Source organism: Bufo gargarizans, chromosome 1 (genome assembly GCF_014858855.1).
Source record: "Bufo gargarizans isolate SCDJY-AF-19 chromosome 1, ASM1485885v1, whole genome shotgun sequence".
In the NCBI taxonomy this organism is placed as follows: Eukaryota; Metazoa; Chordata; class Amphibia; order Anura; family Bufonidae; genus Bufo; species Bufo gargarizans.
This window is the reverse complement of record NC_058080.1, coordinates 310,192,697-310,212,680: the sequence shown is the minus strand read 5'-3', so window position 1 is coordinate 310,212,680 and position 19,984 is coordinate 310,192,697. Positions and strand designations below refer to the sequence as shown.

At 40.4% G+C, this 19,984-nt stretch overlaps 1 protein-coding gene across 1 annotated transcript in view; it reads right to left on the bottom strand.

Moving 5' to 3' along the window:
- Positions 1 to 19,984, bottom strand: part of TEX15 (testis expressed 15, meiosis and synapsis associated) — a 120,422-nt gene that overhangs the window by 1,716 nt on the left and 98,722 nt on the right. Inside the window, exons 8-11 of the mRNA XM_044278378.1 lie at positions 18,385 to 19,182; positions 13,154 to 18,327; positions 6,608 to 6,675; positions 3,751 to 4,739 (exon numbers count right to left, since the gene is read on the bottom strand). Of these exons, the coding sequence (XP_044134313.1) occupies positions 3,751 to 4,739; positions 6,608 to 6,675; positions 13,154 to 18,327; positions 18,385 to 19,182 (7,029 nt within the window). The remainder of the gene's footprint in view (positions 1 to 3,750; positions 4,740 to 6,607; positions 6,676 to 13,153; positions 18,328 to 18,384; positions 19,183 to 19,984) is intronic.

The following is a 19,984-nucleotide window of genomic DNA, read 5'->3' as shown; positions in this document are numbered from 1 at the left end:
TCATGTGTATAGGAAACCCGGGGTCCTCCAGTCACAACTTTCCTGGGCTCTATTCTCCTTGTAGGTGCGGGTCCCAGAGGTGGGACCCAGACCTATCAGACAATGGGTGCATATCCTAGCGATAATAATAACCCCTTTAATTTGAAAAGTCTGATAAAAACTAATATTTTTATTTTGGAGGTTAAATAAAATACTAAGGTACACTGCATGGTGAAAGAATATGAACACCTCAATCCCCCCCAAAAAAACATCATGGAACTGACCTATCTTTTTCTGTTATAACCTCAAGCTCAACTCTGCTCAAAAAAACAGGCACTGATGCTATCTTATTTGGCTTTGCCTGGAGTCAGAGTAAAAATTTATCCCAAATATGCTTCATGCGGTTGATGCCAAGGCTCTGTCTAGTCAAGTTCTTAACTGGCAAGCCAATTTCAATAACCTTGCCTTCTGCATGGGGGTAATGTAAAAAAGCATGTTGCTCTATTTTGTCCGGTAAAATGCTGGGTCACATGACAGAAACCTGATGGACTCCATTATAGCCAATGGGCTTCATGTGCATCAGGTGAGTAATCTGGCACTGTCACTATAACTGAGCAGAACAACAGAAATAAGAACGCCTATTTGAGCACAGCCTAAGACATGTAAAGCATTTAAATCAGCCTATTTGCTGTATGGAAGCAAGACAAACTTGTCCGGTATTTTTAGCGGGATTTTGAAGTAAAAAGCAGATAAAATTCTGACAAGACTCCTAGATGTAACATACTGTAGTTTGTAAGACTGCTATCCTGCAAGTTGATCCAGAGGAAGGCAATAAAAACCCCTGTGAGGTAAAAGCTAATTTTCCTCATTTTAGGAAAAAAATAATCCTTTCCGACTCCAATCAGAATAACTCCCTGGATCAACGACCTCTCCAGAAATCTAATAACTATAACCTGTAATATTATTTACACTGAGGACACTGTCCTGGTGTACACCTGACCATCACCCTTTCACTGGGATCTGGACTCTGCTGCAGGGGAACAACCAGGCTGCTAGCTCTTGGGAGTAGTCTCTGTTCAGTGACTGCTGACCCACAAAGTTCAAGAGATACCAGTGAGTGGCATCAATGGATCACACAAAACCAGAGTCAGGGACAAACCAAGGTAAGGGCAGGCAGCACACAGTCGAGAGTCAGGCAGAGGTCAGGCCGGCAGCAAAGGGTCAAATATGGCTAACAAGAAAAAGTTGGGCACAGAAGATCAGAATGTAGAAAGCAAACCTAGGCAGCGAACTAGCTAGCTAGGATACCTATTGATCAGGCAACCTCCTACAGAGGAGGGTGCCTTAAATGGCCTGGGAAGGCTAAGTCATAGGCTGACAGATTAAGATGTGTGCTGGCCCTTTAAGTGCCAGAGATAGTGCAAGCGCATGTCCTTTGGACAGAGAGAGGCACTGCAAGCGAGGAGAATACCTCAGCTAGTGTGGAGTGTATGAAGCAGCACCACTCAGGTAGCCATGTCCACCGGGAAGGAGATATGGACAGCAGGAGAACAGAGCAGGGAGTAGGGCAGCACTCCGGAGGCTGGACCTGCCGTGAGAGGGGAGACACCGGAGAGACAGTGAAAGTCATGTTGCCCTCAACTACACAGGACGACTGGCAGCTTGCCCTGTATGTGTGTGTATAAAGACAGCTGTCAATGTGTGGATGGGGTAATCAGGACTCTCACAGTCTCTACTGAGAGTCCTGGCAGGATTTACTGTGCTTTTTACTAAATAAAATCCTGCTTCAAATCATATGAACTAGGGCTGCACGATATGGGAATTTTGTGCGATTGCGATTAGGGCCCTAAACATTGCGATAACGATATGTGATGCGATATTTTAAGGGAATTGTGCTAGAGGTCTATTTGCTGTGAATGGCACTGTTATGGGGGGGGGGGGGGGGGGATCTGTGGATGGCACTGTTATGGAGGGGATCTGTGGATGGCACTGTTATGGAGGGGATCTGTGGATGGCACTGTTATGGGGGGATCTGTGGATGGCACTGTTATGGAGGGGATCTGTGGATGGCACTGTTATGGAGGGGGATCTCTGGATGGCACTGTTATGGGGGATCTCTGGATGGCACTGTTATGGGGATCTCTGGATGGCACTGTTATGGGGGATCTCTGGATGGCACTGTTATGGGGGATCTCTGGATGGCACTGTTATGGGGGATCTGTGGATGGCACTGTTATGGGGGGGGAATCTGTGGATGGCACTGTTATGGAGGGGATCTGTGGATGGCACTGTTATGGAGGGGATCTGTGGATGGCACTGTTATGGAGGGGGATCTCTGGATGGCACTGTTATGGGGGATCTCTGGATGGCACTGTTATGGGGATCTCTGGATGGCACTGTTATGGGGGATCTCTGGATGGCACTGTTATGGGGGATCTCTGGATGGCACTGTTATGGGGGGATCTCTGGATGGCACTGTTATGGCGGGGATCTCTGGATGGCACTGTTATGGGGGGATCTCTGGATGGCACTGTTATGGGGGGATCTCTGGATGGCACTGTTATGGGGGATCTCTGGATGGCACTGTTATGGGGGATCTCTGGATGGCACTGTTATGGGGGATCTCTGGATGGCACTGTTATGGGGGATCTCTGGATGGCACTGTTATGGGGGATCTCTGGATGGCACTGTTATGGGGGATCTCTGGATGGCACTGTTATGGGGGATCTCTGGATGGCACTGTTATGGGGGATCTCTGGATGGCACTGTTATGGGGGATCTCTGGGTGGCACTGTTATGGGGATCTCTGGATGGCACTGTGATGGGGGCATCTTTGGATGACACTGTTATGGGGGATCTCTGGATGGCACTGTTATGGGGGATCTCTGGATGGCACTGTTATGGGGGATCTCTGGATGGCACTGTTATGGGGGATCTCTGGATGGCACTGTTATGGGGGATCTCTGGATGGCACTGTTATGGGGGATCTCTGGATGGCACTGTTATGGGGGGATCTCTGGATGGCACTGTTATGGGGGATCTCTGGATGGCACTGTTATGGGGGATCTCTGGATGGCACTGTTATGGGGGATCTCTGGATGGCACTGTTATGGGGGATCTCTGGATGGCACTGTTATGGGGGATCTCTGGATGGCACTGTTATGGGGGATCTCTGGATGGCACTGTTATGGGGGATCTCTGGATGGCACTGTTATGGGGATCTCTGGATGGCACTGTGATGGGGGCATCTGTGGATGACACTGCTATGGTGGGGATCTGTGGATGACACATATATAGCATCTGACGCGCCGCCCGACCTCCCTCCCAGCCTGCCTCCTCCTTCCTCTGCTACGGAACTTGTTGTAAGTAATACAGCCGGATTACACATGATTATTATAACAATGACTACAGGTTAGATAAGATGATACAACAGTGAGCGAGGCGGGTGCATTAGAATACAGGGACTGTCCCGCTCCCCTGCTCTCATTCCTAATCCAGATGATGGCCCCCAGCCCCTCCTCCCTCTCTTGATACACCCGCAGACCGCGCTGTGCGGCAGGTGTATCATTGTAAGTAATCGCAACATTTTTGGGTCGGCCAAATCGCAATTGGCGATTATCGCGATTCGATTGCTTTGGCGATATATCGTGCAGGCGCCTAATATGAAGAAATATATCACAGAGTTCAGCTTCTCTCCCTCTGTCATATTCTGTTCTCAGATAGAGCAAAAAAAATATTTTACGGGTTCACTTTAAGTCAATATTTACTCACCACATGGCCATCTTGCATTTATACTATTGTACGAGTATGGAATTGGCACTGGGTTCTGATTTGAAGAAGTGGATGGATCAGTATAATTGTATGGCACACTGGCACCAAAAGGCCCCGCAGCTGAATACATTCGTGCTTGAATTTGTCCACTGAGACTGGAGTAAGGCTGGTTTGTAATGTAGGAATTTGGCACCGAAAAAGCAGATGACTGATTAAAAGGACTTCTTGGCTGTGTACTGTAAGAAACCTGTGGGTATGTTTGTCTTACTCCTCCAGTGTTATCACCATTTTGATACCAGCAATATAAGGAATACTGCCAAGAATTGGGAAACGGTGGATACTGACGACTGGCTGCCGAGACTGACTGACCATTCCAGGTGGTAGATTCATCTTTTGGTTCTTTCATCTCAGAGACATTTAAGTCTTTCTTTATTTCTTCTTGTTCTTCAGGTCCTGGATTTAGTTGCTTGATGTTTTCCTGCTCCTCTGATGTATTAATGTCCATGGAGCACATGCTTAAGATACTTGCATTATCATCTAATGAAGACTCTTTCTCTTCAGAGAACTCGTCACGCACTTTCCTGCTTTGAATGTCAGATGCTTTATTGGCATTTTCAGAACCTGATCCAACTGAAAAGAGGGATTCTGGACAACAGGTATCAACACTTTTACTATCTGGAAGAGGTTGATCTGCTGAATCCAAAGTAAACTCACACATGTCTGTAGTAGTTAATGCTTCTTGAAATGTGCCAACAAAATAATCACCCATCTTTACGCCATCTTGGTTTGATGGACTTGTTTTGCAGTCCTTGCCATCTGCTCTTCTTACTTCTGAAGCAGTAATGGTATATTCTTTTCTATGTTTCAGACTTGGAAGGAAACATAATTTGCTTTCCTTCTGTGGTGAATCTTTCACACATTCGTTTTTTACAGGATTCTGGTTTTTATATTGTGGCACAGGGGTAAATATTTCAAATAGTTTTCTTGGTCTAAAAAACAAATATGTAAGGATAAGGATCAAGCATAAACGGCCCATGTACACTGACCATTCATAAAATACTTAAGACCAACCTGTTTCCTTTCTTTGCTATATAGGCACTGTGGTATAGCTAAAAGCTGCGCCATAAGTATGTGTTTGTATACGTACGGTAACTGTATAGAAAGGCTGTTTGGCGTGTGGTTTGTGCTCCCTCTATATATAGTTTGCTATATACAAGAACATCTGGAGAAAAGAAGCCCTTTAGATGTATTGTGAATGTCCATATTGCGTCATTCATCTTTCCATCCCATTATACACTGCTCATTTCCATGGTTACGACCACTCTGCAATCCAGCAGCGGTGGCTGTGCTTGCACACTATAGGAAAAAGTGCTGGCCTCTGGTGGCGGGGACTGTGGGAGTACACATAGGCTGGTGCTGTTTTCTATAGAGTTCAAGCACGGCCACTACTAATGGATTGCAGGGTGGTCGTACCCATGGAAACAAGCAGTGTATAATGTTATGGAAAACTGAATCCAGCCAGCAAAGGAGGCTATATGGATAATAAGAATACATTAGTACAGTGTTTCTCAACTCCAGTTCTCAGGGCCCACCTCTCGGTCATGATTTGCGAATATCCCACAGAATGAACACCTGTGATAAGTCCTGATGCACTGACACTAATTATATCACCTGCTCAATACTCCATCCTGAAAACATGACCGGCAGGTGGGCCCTGAAGACTGGAGTTGAGGAATACTGCATTAGTAAGTGGGTTGTATTAACTTTGTCTACATCATAAATGCCACTTGCTGAAGTGACACAACCCCTTTAAGACTTCCAGTCCTTTGAGTGCAGCTACATGGGTCATAGACATAATGGACAGGAGCTGTCCTCATTGACTTCTATAGAAGAGTTTTCTAGGCATGCTCCGTGACCTGTGCCGTGATCAGGAGGGATTAGATAAGCTGTGATACCACCTATTATGAACGATGGATTGTGTTATCTACACAGAGGTGTTACTTGTCATTGTAATTCTGCCTGTGATGATAACAAGTTACATGTACAGAACTGGAAATCATAACCTATTATGAGCTCAGTGTGAAAATTGCAGGATGTTATACATTTTTAATAAATATAGATAGAGACATAGAAAAATGTAAAAACACCAACAATTATTTTAAAAAAATTTTTTTACATGAAAAAAGTTATTTAAACAATAGGTCACTTTAAAAAATGGGAAATAATGTTGTACTTGGTCTTTTGATTTAAGTCAACATGGCCCCAACAGGAGTTATGTTGCCATCAGAGCTTTTAACCAAGTAATCAGATTTCAGCATAAAATATATATATAAAAAAAAATCATATTTTAATCATTTTCTTGTGATGTATTTTTTAAACTTAACAATTGTCTGTGTTAAAGTGGTTTTCCCATCTAATTTTTTTTTTTCAATATATCACTAAGACATATCAAAAATATCAGATACGCAGCTGCTCTCCCCTCAGTTCAAAGGCCCTGTTCTCGAGGTAAGACCCAAACCTATCTGACATTTGTGCAAAATCTTTTTTTTTTTTTTAAAGCTTCAATGATAAATCTGCAGTGAAACTCATTCACATAGCTAACCACACCCACATTACAAAACTGGACTGAGTGGTGTAAAAATGCAAAAGCCCAATTTTTGCGACTATATAGAGTGAAGGTATGATAAATCAGGGTTATGGTCTATAAATTATCTGTCTGTCAAATAGATGTTTACAAAAAGAAATGCTTAATGGATCTGGTTATTCCTTCTAAACTTATCAATGAGAAATATGACCTTGAATATACTGTACATGGACATGACAATACAAGTATGATAATGTAACAGTATGATAATACTTTATGTCAGGCTTGACTTCATTTTCTTCTCTCTCCATTGAAGATGCCTTTTCAGGTGATATTAGACCCTGGGAAAACAAACAAACAGTAAAAACACCTTACAAATCAGTTCTCAATCTTTTTTCAAAAACAAGTAAGTTAAAAGGGGGTTTGTTTGGTCAATCTATTATCTAGAATGGCAGATGCTCTTTAACCCCTTAGTGACCACTAATATGCCTTTTTAGTGACGTAAACAAAGGGGGTTTTAGATAAACAGCTGGCTTTAATCAATCATTACATGATTACATTACCCAAAATGGTGCTGAAACTATAACTTGTCCTGCAAAAAATAAGACCTCATACAAGTACATTGATGAAAAAACTCTTGGAATGCAATAACAAAGTGTGTGGTCATCAAGGGGTTAATATATACTTCTTTTACTGCAGGATACAGTTTTACGGAATAGCGTCATCTAATATACTATTTCATATTTTCTTTTTTTTTTCAGTATACTGAATGTATGTATGTACTGGCTTGATGAAGGCTAAAAGGACACTTTCGGCTCAGTAAAGGTGCTCATATACATTAGTCTAAATTGATTAAAATGGACGATTTCAACCAAAACGAATGATTGTTGGGTGAAATTTAACAGCGAATGACCATTTCAACTGTACTGATAATAGATCATTATCATTTGAAAAGAAGTCAGCTATGTTTAATATTTTCATCTGATAGATAAAAAGATCTTTAGTTCAAAGAAAGATTGTTCATGAACGAAAGATCTTTCTTTGAAAGTATGTTCCCAGAAAGATCTTTCATCCTTCGCCAGGTTTCATTGAATGTGTATGGCTAGTCTGAACAACGGCCACTATGGACTAAAATGTGCATGGCCATGTCTGCGAAACGAACAGTCACCAGATGTTTATGTTTGTTTGTTCAACCGTCGACCTTAACCACTTGCCGTCATAGTAACGCCGATAGGTGTCCGGACGGCAGCGCTCTTAGGTCTCAGTGACGCCTATTGGAGTCATCTCGTGAGACCTGAGATTTCCTATGAACGCGCACTCACAGGATTGCGCAGTATTCAAGTTTAACTACAGCCTGCCAGCGCTGATCATTGGCTGGCAGGCTGTAGATTTTTAAAAGAACTAATCAAATAGATATATCAGACGCTATTTTGTAAATAGCATCTGATATACCTGCTACCTGCTCCTCTGGTGGTCCCTTTTGCTTGGATCGACCACCGGAAGACACAGGCAGCTCTGTAAGTAGCACCAAGCACCACACTACACCCCCCCCCCCTTGTCACTTATTAACCCCTGATCACCCCATATAGACTCCCTGATCACCCCCCTGTAAGGGTCCCTTATCACCGCCAGTTAGTTAGCTACTTGTTAGGTAGTTAGTGCCCAGCCCACTGCACCGCAGTCACTGATTAGTCGCTGATTAGCATCATCGCTGTCACTAATCAGCACTAGTACTATATAGTATCTGTAAGTGATCAAGACTGATCGCAATCAGATCTATATCAGTACATTAGGGTCACCTTAGGCTCTACAAAAAACGCAGTGTTCGCCCGATCAGGCCTGATATTGTGCCCACACTTGCGTTCAGTCCGCCCCACCGCAGTGACAACAATTTTTTTTTTCTGATCACTGCAAAAACACTATAAAATCGCTGCAGCGCTATAAAGATAACTTTTGAGGGGCATGGCGAGTTCATAGAAGATTAATTTTTTTGGGCACAAGTTAGTGGAAATTGTTTTTTTCTTTTTAGTTTTTTCTTACAAAGTCTCATATTCCACTAACTTGTGACAAAAAAATGAAATATTACATGAACTTACCATACCCCTCACGGAATTCAAATGCATAAAAATGCCCTGTGAAATCCTAAAGGTACTCATTGGAATTTGGGCCCCTTTGTGCACCTAGGCTGCAAAAAAGTGTCACACATGTGGTATCGCCGTACTCAGAAGAAGTAGGGCAATGTGTTCTTGGGTGTATTTTTATATATACCTATACTGTGTGTGAGAAATATCTCTGTAAATGACAACTTTTTAAAAAGTTTTAATCAAAGTTGTCAATTTACAGAGATATTTCTCTCACCCAGCATGGGTACATGTAAAAATACACCCCAAAACACATTGCCCTACTTCTTCTGAGTACGGCGATACCACATGTGTGACACTTTTTTGCAGCCTAGGTGCGTAAAGGGGCCGAAAGTCCAACGAGTACCTTTAGGCTTTACAGGGTTGCTCACAATTTAGCCCTCCCCAAAATGCCAGAACAGTAAACACACCCCACAAATAACCCCATTTCGGAAAGCAGACACCCCAAGGTATTCACTGAGGGGCATAGTGAGTCCGTGGGAGATTTGTTATTTTTTTGCCAGAAGTTAGCAGAAATGGAAACTTTATTATTTTATTTTTTTCCTCAGAAAGTGTCATTTTCCGCTAACTTGTGAAAAAAAATGAAATCATACATGAACTCACCATGCCCCTCCGCGAATACTTTGGGGTGTCTTCTTTCTAAAATGGGGTCATTTGGGGGCTATTTATACTATTCCTGGCATTCTAGCACCTCAAGAAACATGACAGGTGCTCAGAAAGTCAGAGCTGCTTCAAAATGCGGAAATTCACATTTTTGTACCATAGTTTGTAAACGCTATAACTTTTGCGCAAACCAATAAATATACACTTACTGGATTTTTTTTATTTTTATCAAAGACATATAGCACAATAAATTCTGACACAAACTTGTATAGAAATGTAATTATATTTGAACAATTTTACCAGAAAAAGTTAAAAATCTTTTTTGATTATCAGAAAAACGAAAAATCTCAGCAGCAATCAAATACCACCAAAAGAAAGCTGTATTTGTGAGAAGAAAAGGAGGTAAAATTCATTTGGGTGCCAAGTTGCATGACCGAGCAATAAACCGTTAAAGTTGTGAAGTGCCGATTTGTAAAAAAGGGCCTGGTCACTAGGGGGGCATAAACCTGTGGTCCTTAAGTGGTTAAAGAGGTTGTGAAAGAATGGGAGGGTTTTGGCAAACCCTCCCACTTAGCAGGACTTGTAGAGGAAAGATTACTTACCTGCTTCCTGTTGCTGGATCCCACTCCTTCTCCTCCAGGCCTGCGAAGCTCTGCTCAGCAACCTCAATGTCAACATTCTGGTTTGACATCCCCACAGCCAATCACTGGCTGGCTCCCCATCATGACAAAAGGTCTCTGCCACGGGCAATAATTGGCTACAGCGATGTCAAAGCGGATGTTGAGACTGAGGGAGACCAGTGGAGCATCACAGGCCTGTAGGAGAAGATGCGGGGAGCTGGCGCCAGGAAGCTGATAAGTCATCTTTACTTTATAGGTCCGGCCAAGTGGACGCGGTTGCCAAAACTTCCCCCCATTCTTGCACAACCCCTTTGAGGCTACTGTAACCCTATGGACATGTTTAGCAAGTACATCTCAAGCTTTCTCAATGTACGCACTAAAGCTGGCCATATACAGTACAGACCAAAAGTTTGGACACACCTTCTCATTCAAAGAGTTTTCTTTATTTTCATGACTATGAAAATTGTAGATTCACACTGAAGGCATCAAAACTATGAATTAACACATGTGGAATTATATACATAACAAAAAAGTGTGAAACAACTGAAAATATGTCATATTCTAGGTTCTTCAAAGTAGCCACCTTTTGCTTTGATTACTGCTTTGCACACTCTTGGCATTCTCTTGATGAGCTTCAAGAGGTCAGTCCGAAAAATTGGGAAAAAACTTTGAAAGTGTCCCCAAGTGCAGTCACAAAAACCATGAAGCGCTACAAAGAAACTGGCTCACATGCGGACCGCCCCAGGAAAGAAAGACCAAGAGTCACCTCTGCTGCGGAGGATAAGTTCATCCGAGTCACCAGCCTCAGAAATCGCAGGTTAACATCAGCTCAGATTAGAGACCAGGTCAATGCCACACAGAGTTCTAGCAGCAGACACATCTCTAGAACAACTGTTAAGAGGAGACAGCGTGAATCAGGCCTTCATGGTAGAATATCTGCTAGGAAACCACTGCTAAGGAAAGGCAACAAGCAGAAGAGACTTGTTTGGGCTAAAGAACACAAGGAATGGACATTAGACCAGTGGAAATCTGTGCTTTGGTCTGATGAGTCCAAATTTGAGATCTTTGGTTCCAACCACCGTGTCTTTGTGCGACACAGAAAAGGAGAACGGATGGACTCTACATGTCTGGTTCCCACCGTGAAGCATGGAGGAGGAGGTGTGATGGTGATTTGCTGGTGACACTGTTGGGGATTTATTCAAAATTGAAGGCATACTGAACCAGCATGGCTACCACAGCATCTTGCAGCGGAATGCTATTCCATCCGGTTTGCGTTTAGTTGGACCATCATTTATTTTTCAACAGGACAATGACCCCAAACACACCTCCAGGCTGTGTAAGGGCTATTTGACCATGAAGGAGAGTGATGGGTGCTGCGCCAGATGACCTGGCCTCCACAATCACCGGACCTGAACCCAATTGAGATGGTTTGGGGTGAGCTGGACCACAGAGTGAAGGCAAAAGGGCCAACAAGTGCTAAGCATCTCTGGGAACTCCTTCAAGACTGTTGGAAGACCATTTCAAGTGACTACCTCTTGAAGCTCATCAAGAGAATGCCAAGAGTGTGCAAAGCAGTAATCAAAGCAAAAGGTGGCTACTTTGAAGAACCTAGAATATGACATATTTTCAGTTGTTTCACACTTTTTTGTTATGTATATAATTCCACGTGTTAATTCATAGTTTTGATGCCTTCAGTGTGAATCTACAATTTTCATAGTCATGAAAATAAAGAAAACTCTTTGAATGAGAAGGTGTGTCCAAACTTTTGGTCTGTACTGTATATATATACAGACGTGGACAAAATTGTTGGTACCCTTTGGTCAATGAAAGAAAAAGTCACAATGGTCACAGAAATAACTTTAATCTGACAAAAGTAATAATAAATTAAAATTCTATAAATGTTAACCAATGAAAGTCAGACATTGTTTTTCAACCATGCTTCAACAGAATTATGTAAAAAAATAAACTCATGAAACAGGCATGGACAAAAATGATGGTACCCCTAACTTAATATTTTGTTGCGCAACCTTTTGAGGCAATCACTGCAATCAAACGCTTCCTGTAACTGTCAATGAGACATCTGCACCTCTCAGCAGGTATTTTGGCCCACTCCTCATGAGCAAACTGCTCCAGTTGTGTCCGGTTTGAAGGGTGCCTTTTCCAGACTGCATGTTTCAGCTCCTTCCAAAGATGCTCAATAGGATTGAGGTCAGGGCTCATAGAAGGCCACTTTAGAATAGTCCAATTTTTTCCTCTTAGCCATTCTTGGGTGTTTTTAGCGGTGTGTTTTGGGTCATTGTCCTGTTGCAAGACCCATGACCTGCGACTGAGACCAAGCTTTCTGACACTGGCTAGTACATTTCTCTCTAGAATTCCTTGATAGTCTTGAGATTTCATTGTACCCTGCACAGATTCAAGACACCCTGTGCCAGACGCAGCAAAGCAGCCCCAGAACATAACAGAGCCTCCTCCATGTTTCACAGTAGGGACAGTGTTCTTTTCTTGATATGCTTCATTTTTTCGTCTGTGAACATACAGCTGATGTGCCTTGGCAAAAACTTCGATTTTTGTCTCATCTGTCCACAGGACATTCTCCCAGAAGCTTTGTGGCTTGTCAACATGTAGTTTGGCATATTCCAGTCTTGCTTTTTTATGATTCGTTTTCAACAATGGTGTCCTCCTTGGTCGTCTCCCATGTAGTCCACTTTGGCTCAAACAACGACGGATGGTGCGATCTGACACTGATGTTCCTTGAGCATGAAGTTCACCTTGAATCTCTTTAGAAGTCTTTCTAGGCTCTTTTGTTACCATTCGGATTATCCGTCTCTTAGATTTGTCATCAATTTTCCTCCTGCGGCCACGTCCAGGGAGGTTGGCTACAGTCCCATGGATCTTAAACTTATGAATAATATGTGCAACTGTACTCACAGGAACATCTAGTTGCTTGGAGATGGTCTTATAGCCTTTACCTTTAACATGCTTGTCTATAATTTTCTTTCTGATCTCTTGAGACAGCTCTTTCCTTTGCTTCCTCTGGTCCATGTCGAGTGTGGTACACACCATATCACCAAACAACACAGTGATTACCTGGAGCCATATATATAGGCCCAATGGCTGATTACAAGGTTGTAGACACCTGTGATGCTAATTAGTGGACACACCTTGAATTAACATGTCCCTTTGGTCACATTATGTTCTGTGTTTTCTAGGGGTACCATCATTTTTGTCCATGCCTGTTTCATGAGTTTATTTTTTTACATAATTCTGTTGAAGCATGGTTGAAAAACAATGTCTGACTTTCATTGGTTAACATTTATAGAATTTTAATTTATTATTACTTTTGTCAGATTAAAGTTATTTCTGTGACCATTGTGACTTTTTCTTTCATTGACCAAAGGGTACCAACAATTTTGTCCACGTCTGTATATATATAAAAATAATTACAAAACACTAACCTTTTGCTTTTTGGGGGTTGAGGAAGTAGAATTATCAGCAGATACTTGAAAGCATATCCGTTTCCAAGGGGACTGACCATTCAGGAATTCTCTTTTATCCTGGATTTGTCTTTTTAAGGATTGACCATGTTTCTTTCTATTGTGGAGAACATTCCATGTAATACAGTCAAATGTTGATATCCCTGTTTTGAAAACTAAAGCTTTTATGAAATCAATTGTATTCATTATTTTCATTGTATGCGCCACTTTCCCTAAATCTTTTTTTGGGGTAGACAATAAAATTTCCAGATAGTCTGATAGCAGCTTGTAATTGTGGTCTAGTTCTGGTAATGAGTTTCCATAATGTAAAGAGGCAACAAATGGAGAAACATTGATGTATGTAGTAATTGCAGGATTAGACTTCATATAGGTTCTGAGTTCTGAAAGCTCTGAAAGTTCTCTTGTTATTATCTGAAATGCATATGTGTAATTAACAGAATTTGAGCAATTGGAAATTATTTCCAGTTCTGACTTTATATCTAATATTGTGCTGTCTATTATACTAATCGCACTAGACATGGCATTTCCTTTCAAAAGTGACTCTACTCTATATTGGTTTTGTATCAGATCTGAGAATAGAGAAGTATCATACCAGAGTAATCCCCTTGTTCTCATTTGGTTGTTTTTTGAAGCCAATAGACAGTTAAGGAAGTGTAATGTTTCAAATGTCATTGCTAAATCAATATATGCCTCAACGGCTTCAGGCTTTAATAGAGTGGCATATGCGTCCTTTCTTTGAGCCATATCAAGAACATTGGTCTCTTGAATTATTACTTCATCCACAATGCACTCCTGTAGGATCTGGAAGTATTTACTCTGAAATTCCAGATGCTGACTGCACTCTTGAATCATTTTCTTCAACAGATCAGGTTCCGCACACCGAGCTTGATCAATAATTTTTCCAAAGATGAAGACATCTTGGTTATCAAAGAATTCAGAACTTTTGTGTGGATTCAAGATCTTACTTAAAATACTCTTTTTGGTGTTTGGTTGCTCACAATGGACACAGTAAACATCATACAACTTTGACAAAGCAACGCTGTTTATCTGACTCATAAACTCCTTGGTAATGTTTTTAATTTGGCCACCGTATTTTTTTCTTTCATTAAAAGCCAACACTTTGGCTGCATCAAATAGTAAGTGTTCAAGACCAAAGAGTGAACGCTGCATACTTGTGGATACACAGGTCTTAATGTAATCAATTTTTGCAGAGATAAATTCTAGGAGTGAGAGTGCATGCTCCTTTTTTCCTAGATCACACTTAGGAAGGTTAAGAAAGGTCCGTATGATCTCTAAAGTACTTTTTTGCAAGGCTGTCAGGTCATCTATTGTATCTCCAATATGTACTCCACAGCTGAAAGGAACCGACAGTGAAAATATGGCATGGTCACAGTCATTCTTTAGAACATCTTCACATTCCTGCAACTCTCTGTTGTATTTCAGGTATACATAGTAACAGCTATCTTTCTCTTGAATTGCCTGCAGATACTCAAAAAGTTGCGCATAATGATTCTCCAGTGTAGATACAGAGTTAAGCTTCAGTTTTTCCTGAAAGGCTGAATAAAAATGAGATTGCTGTTGATAGCCAGATTTACCTGTAAGTAGCTCTGTATAGAGGGACCCATCGTACCATAAAAGACTACGAAATGTAGGCCTTCCTTCAATATAGTGCATCCTATTCTCAACAAACTGTCTGGTTTCCATTACCATTTGCAATTCAAGAAAGGCCTCTACAGCTTGGGGTTTCAAAGTACATCGGAAACATGTTTTTAGATTTTCTTTAACAAACAATCTTCTGTCCACTATCACATCTTCTAAGGCACAGTGTTGCTTCTTCTCAAAAGCTTTAACAAAAGCAGGAATCATTTTCTGGCACATCAATTTGCAATTGTACAAAGATTTTAAGGACTCTGTCTTGCTGGCTTTTTGTAAAATATCTGATAATTTTTTCAGTAATAAACTTGAAGTTTTAGCATCAGTTGTTGGAATGGATCCTTTGTTTCTTTTTACTTTCAGGTGTGTCTTCTCCTTAACAGCATGTAATTTTCTATTTGAACTTTTAGGTGCTGATATGGTGAAGGTTGAACTCCGCTTCCTGACTTGAGAGAACATTCGTTTTGAGGCATGTTTTCTTTTTTGTCCAACGCTATGCACTATACTTTCTTTACTGGTCATTTCACAGTTCACTACATGCTTTGTTTTGCCATCAGGTGATTTCAAAGAAGGAACCATTGGCACAGTGTTTTCTTTATCTGATACAATAACACTGGAAATACTAGAATGATCTTCAGGAGTTTCTGTGGTGCAAATAGGAACTTTGCAAGGAGGCAAAAGTGAGATTTTTGTTCCTGAACTGCCATTTACTTTGTTCTTCTGGGCATCATGTACAAATGGGCCATTAATCATCCCTTGAGTTGATTCTATTAGAAATTGTCTGTCTTCTGTTGGAGATTTCTGTATCTCAGTAGCTTTTCTATTTAGAGAGGGATCTTCTGTTTGTAAAATTTGACTGCTTGTACTTTCAACTTGTATTGCATGTTCTTCTTCCCCATTAACACTGGGATTTCCCTGTACACTGCAGGTTTTGGACAAATTTTGTCTCTCTCCAACTTTTGCTGCAAGTTGCAGGGATTTTTTTACCCTTTTATGTGCCTTTCTTAAGTGCAGTATAGCTCGATCTAATTTTTTAGATATGCGCTTGTTCTTACATAGGGGGATCTCATCAGACAGCATACCTAAAACCACTTTGATATTTTCTTCAGACTGAGAAAATTTGTGAATCCTTCTAGTAGATCTTTTGACAAGTACTGAGGGTATCCTTTTCTTATTTAGTCTCTTCTTCGGTGTAGGAAGATCCAGTTTTTGCAATGTGTTAACACTGTTCAGATTAGAATCCACCACTGTATTTGAAGTATCCTGGCTATAGCCGAGAACTTTCTCATTTGATTGACCACTGCTATCCATTTTTATAGAAAGCAGATCAAGGTTGTCTTTCAAAAAGTTTTCACTACCTTGTAAAACTGAAGATCTTGTAAACTGAATTCCTGGGATAGCATCTGTTGAGTGGTGATCTTGAGGCACACCATTCAAATCCTGTAATGACTTACTTATTGTTTCTTTTGCTTCCATAGATGGTTGCATTTCTCCAACTATATTGTTGCTATAATCATCTGCACACAGATAATAATTGTTTGTTATAGTAATTTCCATATCAGGAAAAATTCTCAAGCCACTTGGCTCTTTCTCTTGTCTTAAGGAGTTGTTTTTTAATGTTCCTAGCGATGCATTAACTTTCTCAAGATCCATTCCAAAAATACCATTCCAGTCTATACGGTTCTCTAAAGATTCAGTCACAAAACATACTTCTTCACCTGTCGCATCTTCACATGTATTTTTTGGAAATGCTAAAGGTTGGTTTCTCATTTTCTTTGAATGTGGAACTTGTATTGGCTGATCTATACAAACATCTTTGACAAATTCATCCAATTCAGTACTAGGAATGCTTGCTTTTGTAGGACTCCTAACAACTGGGCTAGACTGCATTGGATTAAAACTCTCCTCCCTACTGCTAGTCTTGCTATTGATTTTGTTTAATGAATGTAAAATCAAACTGTCCTTTTCATCAGTAAATTCTGTATCTAAACCAAAAGTTTCATCAGGAGTAGCAGTAGATCTTTTAAATTCTTCAGCTTTCTCTGCAACACCTTTAGGCACATACAGTTCAAATCTTTCCTTTTCAGGAGTCTTCTTCAAAGTGCATTTCTCTTTGGCTTTCTGATGTTTTACCTTCTCAGGATATACTGCAGTGGAAACAAGTTTAAGTGGACTTAGAGTATCATCAATACTTGTGGGCATCTTATCATTAAGTGCTGTATTTATTTCAGCTGGAACCTTATAGTGATTTTGAACTGTTCTAACTTGACTTTCCTTATCTTGTTTTACTTTTTCATGGTGTGGTGGTGGTGCAGCTTTATATATTTTATCTTTATCTGAACCACATGATCTTCGTTTTCCACCAGTAAAACAGTCTTTGCTTTTCTTCAGAAGTTTTGTTTTTATAGCCATTGAATAACTATCCTTCAAAGAATGTTCTTTAGACTGCAGACAATGTTCATTGTAATAGTCAATTAAACGAGTTTTCCTTAAAGTAGCTTTCTTTTTCAGTATTGTGTGTCGAGAAATGCAACTAGGACCTTCTGATTTCCCTTCATTTTGTTTAATGTTGTTCGGGGTATTAAGAGACAAGCAGTCCACTACTTGAACTTGCAAACTGGGTGTATTTGGTAAAGTCTCAACTTCCTTATCTTTTTCCTTTCTTTGACATGACAAAAATGTTGCCCTGTCTTGTGGCTGTGCCTTCTTAGACATGCACTGACTGATTTCAGATTTTCCTCCATTTTCACCCATTTCCTTAGAGCAGTTTGAGGTCTTATGAGATATAAATTCAGATACTTGAGTTTTGCGATTTTTTTCAGTTTTTACCTGGTTTGAATGTATTTTCCAGAATTTATCATACCTGCACAGTTTTCTCGAAAGCCCTGCCTTCTCTTCCCTGGATGTATTTGGGAAAGATTTGATTTTTTGATGTTTTTCCTTAAAAATTGCAGCATCTTCGTTTTTTAAACTTTGCTGAACATAATTTTCAGATTTTCCGGCCTTTTCATTGCTTTCCTTGGAGTAGTCTAATGACAATACATCAGATAACGGAGTTTGCTGACTTTCTTCAGTCCCCAAATGACTTGCGCATACTCTGTAGAGTTCACCTTTCCTGCAGAGTTTTTTGGAAAGCTCTAAATTTTCTTTGCAGGATGTATTTATTAATGACTCAACTCCTGCATCTCTTTCCTTTTCATTTAATGACAAAAATAGTGTCCTTGCAGGATCTCGGTTTTTTTTTGTCAAGCATCTGTTGCTTTCAGTGGCTTTCCCACCATTTTCACTCGTTTCCTTAGTGTAGTCGAATGACATAAAATCAAATACATGAGCTAGCTCACTCCTTGCAGTCTCTAAGTGACTTGCACTTATTTTGTATAGCTTATTATTGCTGCATAGTTTTTTGGGAAGCTCTGGTTTCTTCTCAAAAGATATATTTGGTAATGAGTCAATCCCTGACTCTTTTTCCGTTTCCTTTCCATCTAATGACAAAGATATTGCAGTATCTTTATTTTTTTTGTTTAGATTTTCAAACAAACATCTATTGTCTTTTCCTGCATTTTCAGTGGTTTCAATACTGCAGTTCAATGTACTTAGTGACATGGAAACAGCAAATTCAGTTTCTAGACTATTTTCAGTTCCTAGCTGATTTGAACGTGCGCCACACAACTGGTCATATATTATAGAATGGTCTGCTTTCTCCTCACTGTATATGTTTGCTAAAGATTCAATACCTGAATCTTTTTCCTTTCCATTATGTGTCAAAAACGATGAATATTTATTCAATCCCTTCACAAATGGTTCTTTACTCATGACAAAGCTATCATGAAGACGCCTCTCTTCAAAACTTAAGAACTTTTGTGTTTTATTTATACTATCATCCACGTAGCAAGCATTTTCTTTACTAGAAAGCCTTTCAGTGTTACAAGACACCTCATTTTCAAAAAGAAGACTGTATTGGTTCTGTTCACCAACTGGTTTGACAATTTCCCCATCACTTCGTTTTAAGAGTCTTGGGTCCTTCATAGATTTTGATGTAATTACCATGCATGAGGTTATTAGATTTTCTAAAGCAACACTGTGCTGTTGAAGGGATATGGTTAGGTCAGGAAGGGTAATATTGTTCTGGCACAAAGGTGATTTCTCGAAAATACCGCAACTTTGTTCTGTCTCAATAACAGGAATAGAAGGTGCTTCTTTATCTGAAGCATTGGTGGGGGCAATTTCTATTCCAGCAGCTTGTGGTAATGATGGAGTAACACTTTTAAATATAACCTTTGCATCTTTGCCTTTTCCAATTCGCTTGACTACAGTGCAGTTTGCAAGAGTAGTGTTTCCTGTATGTTAATAAAACACAGACCAAATTACTTAAAAAATGAGTTTTGTACAGATTTATGTATACAGAAGAACATTTACTACATTTGTAGGTTACATTCAATGCCTCAACTGATATACTGCATGTTAAAAATGTTAAAAGAGTCGTATACTCCTTTCTTATAGGAGTTATTCCATGAAAAGTGTTTGTCACCTACCACTTGGGCATGTGATAAATATTGGATTGTGGGGGAATGAGAGCTGGAACCTCTAGCAATCTTCAGAATGAGGGGGGCCCCTTAGCTCTATCTGTAAATGGAGCGACAATGAGCATGTTGGCCCACCACTTTCACTTCTAGGGGACTTATGGAACACTGTCTACAACAGTAGATGTTCTTTGGATCACTTGGGGTCCCAATGGTTGGACCCATGTGATCTTATATTTATCACCTATCCTGGATTGGTGGTAAATACTTTTCATAAGATAAGCTCTTCAACTGTATGAAACGCATAGTCAACTTTGGTAATCAACCCATGAGCATCCTACAAAAAATAAAAATATACCAAGCGAAGGTCTAGGAGGAGCGAATATGGCTAATATGACTACTACATTTTCTTTGAATCTGGATAAGTAAACACTTTTTTAGGTTACTTACATAGCAATCACTGCTTGGAAAAGACGTTTAAATAACAAATTAATAAAATGCAGAGCTATTTTATTCATAGGCAGAAAACCTCCTGCAGGGAGCAGTGTTGGAGGGGGGAGAACTAGGTGTCTATTAATCGACACTAGGCATAAAATGATTTACTCTCTCCAAACACAAT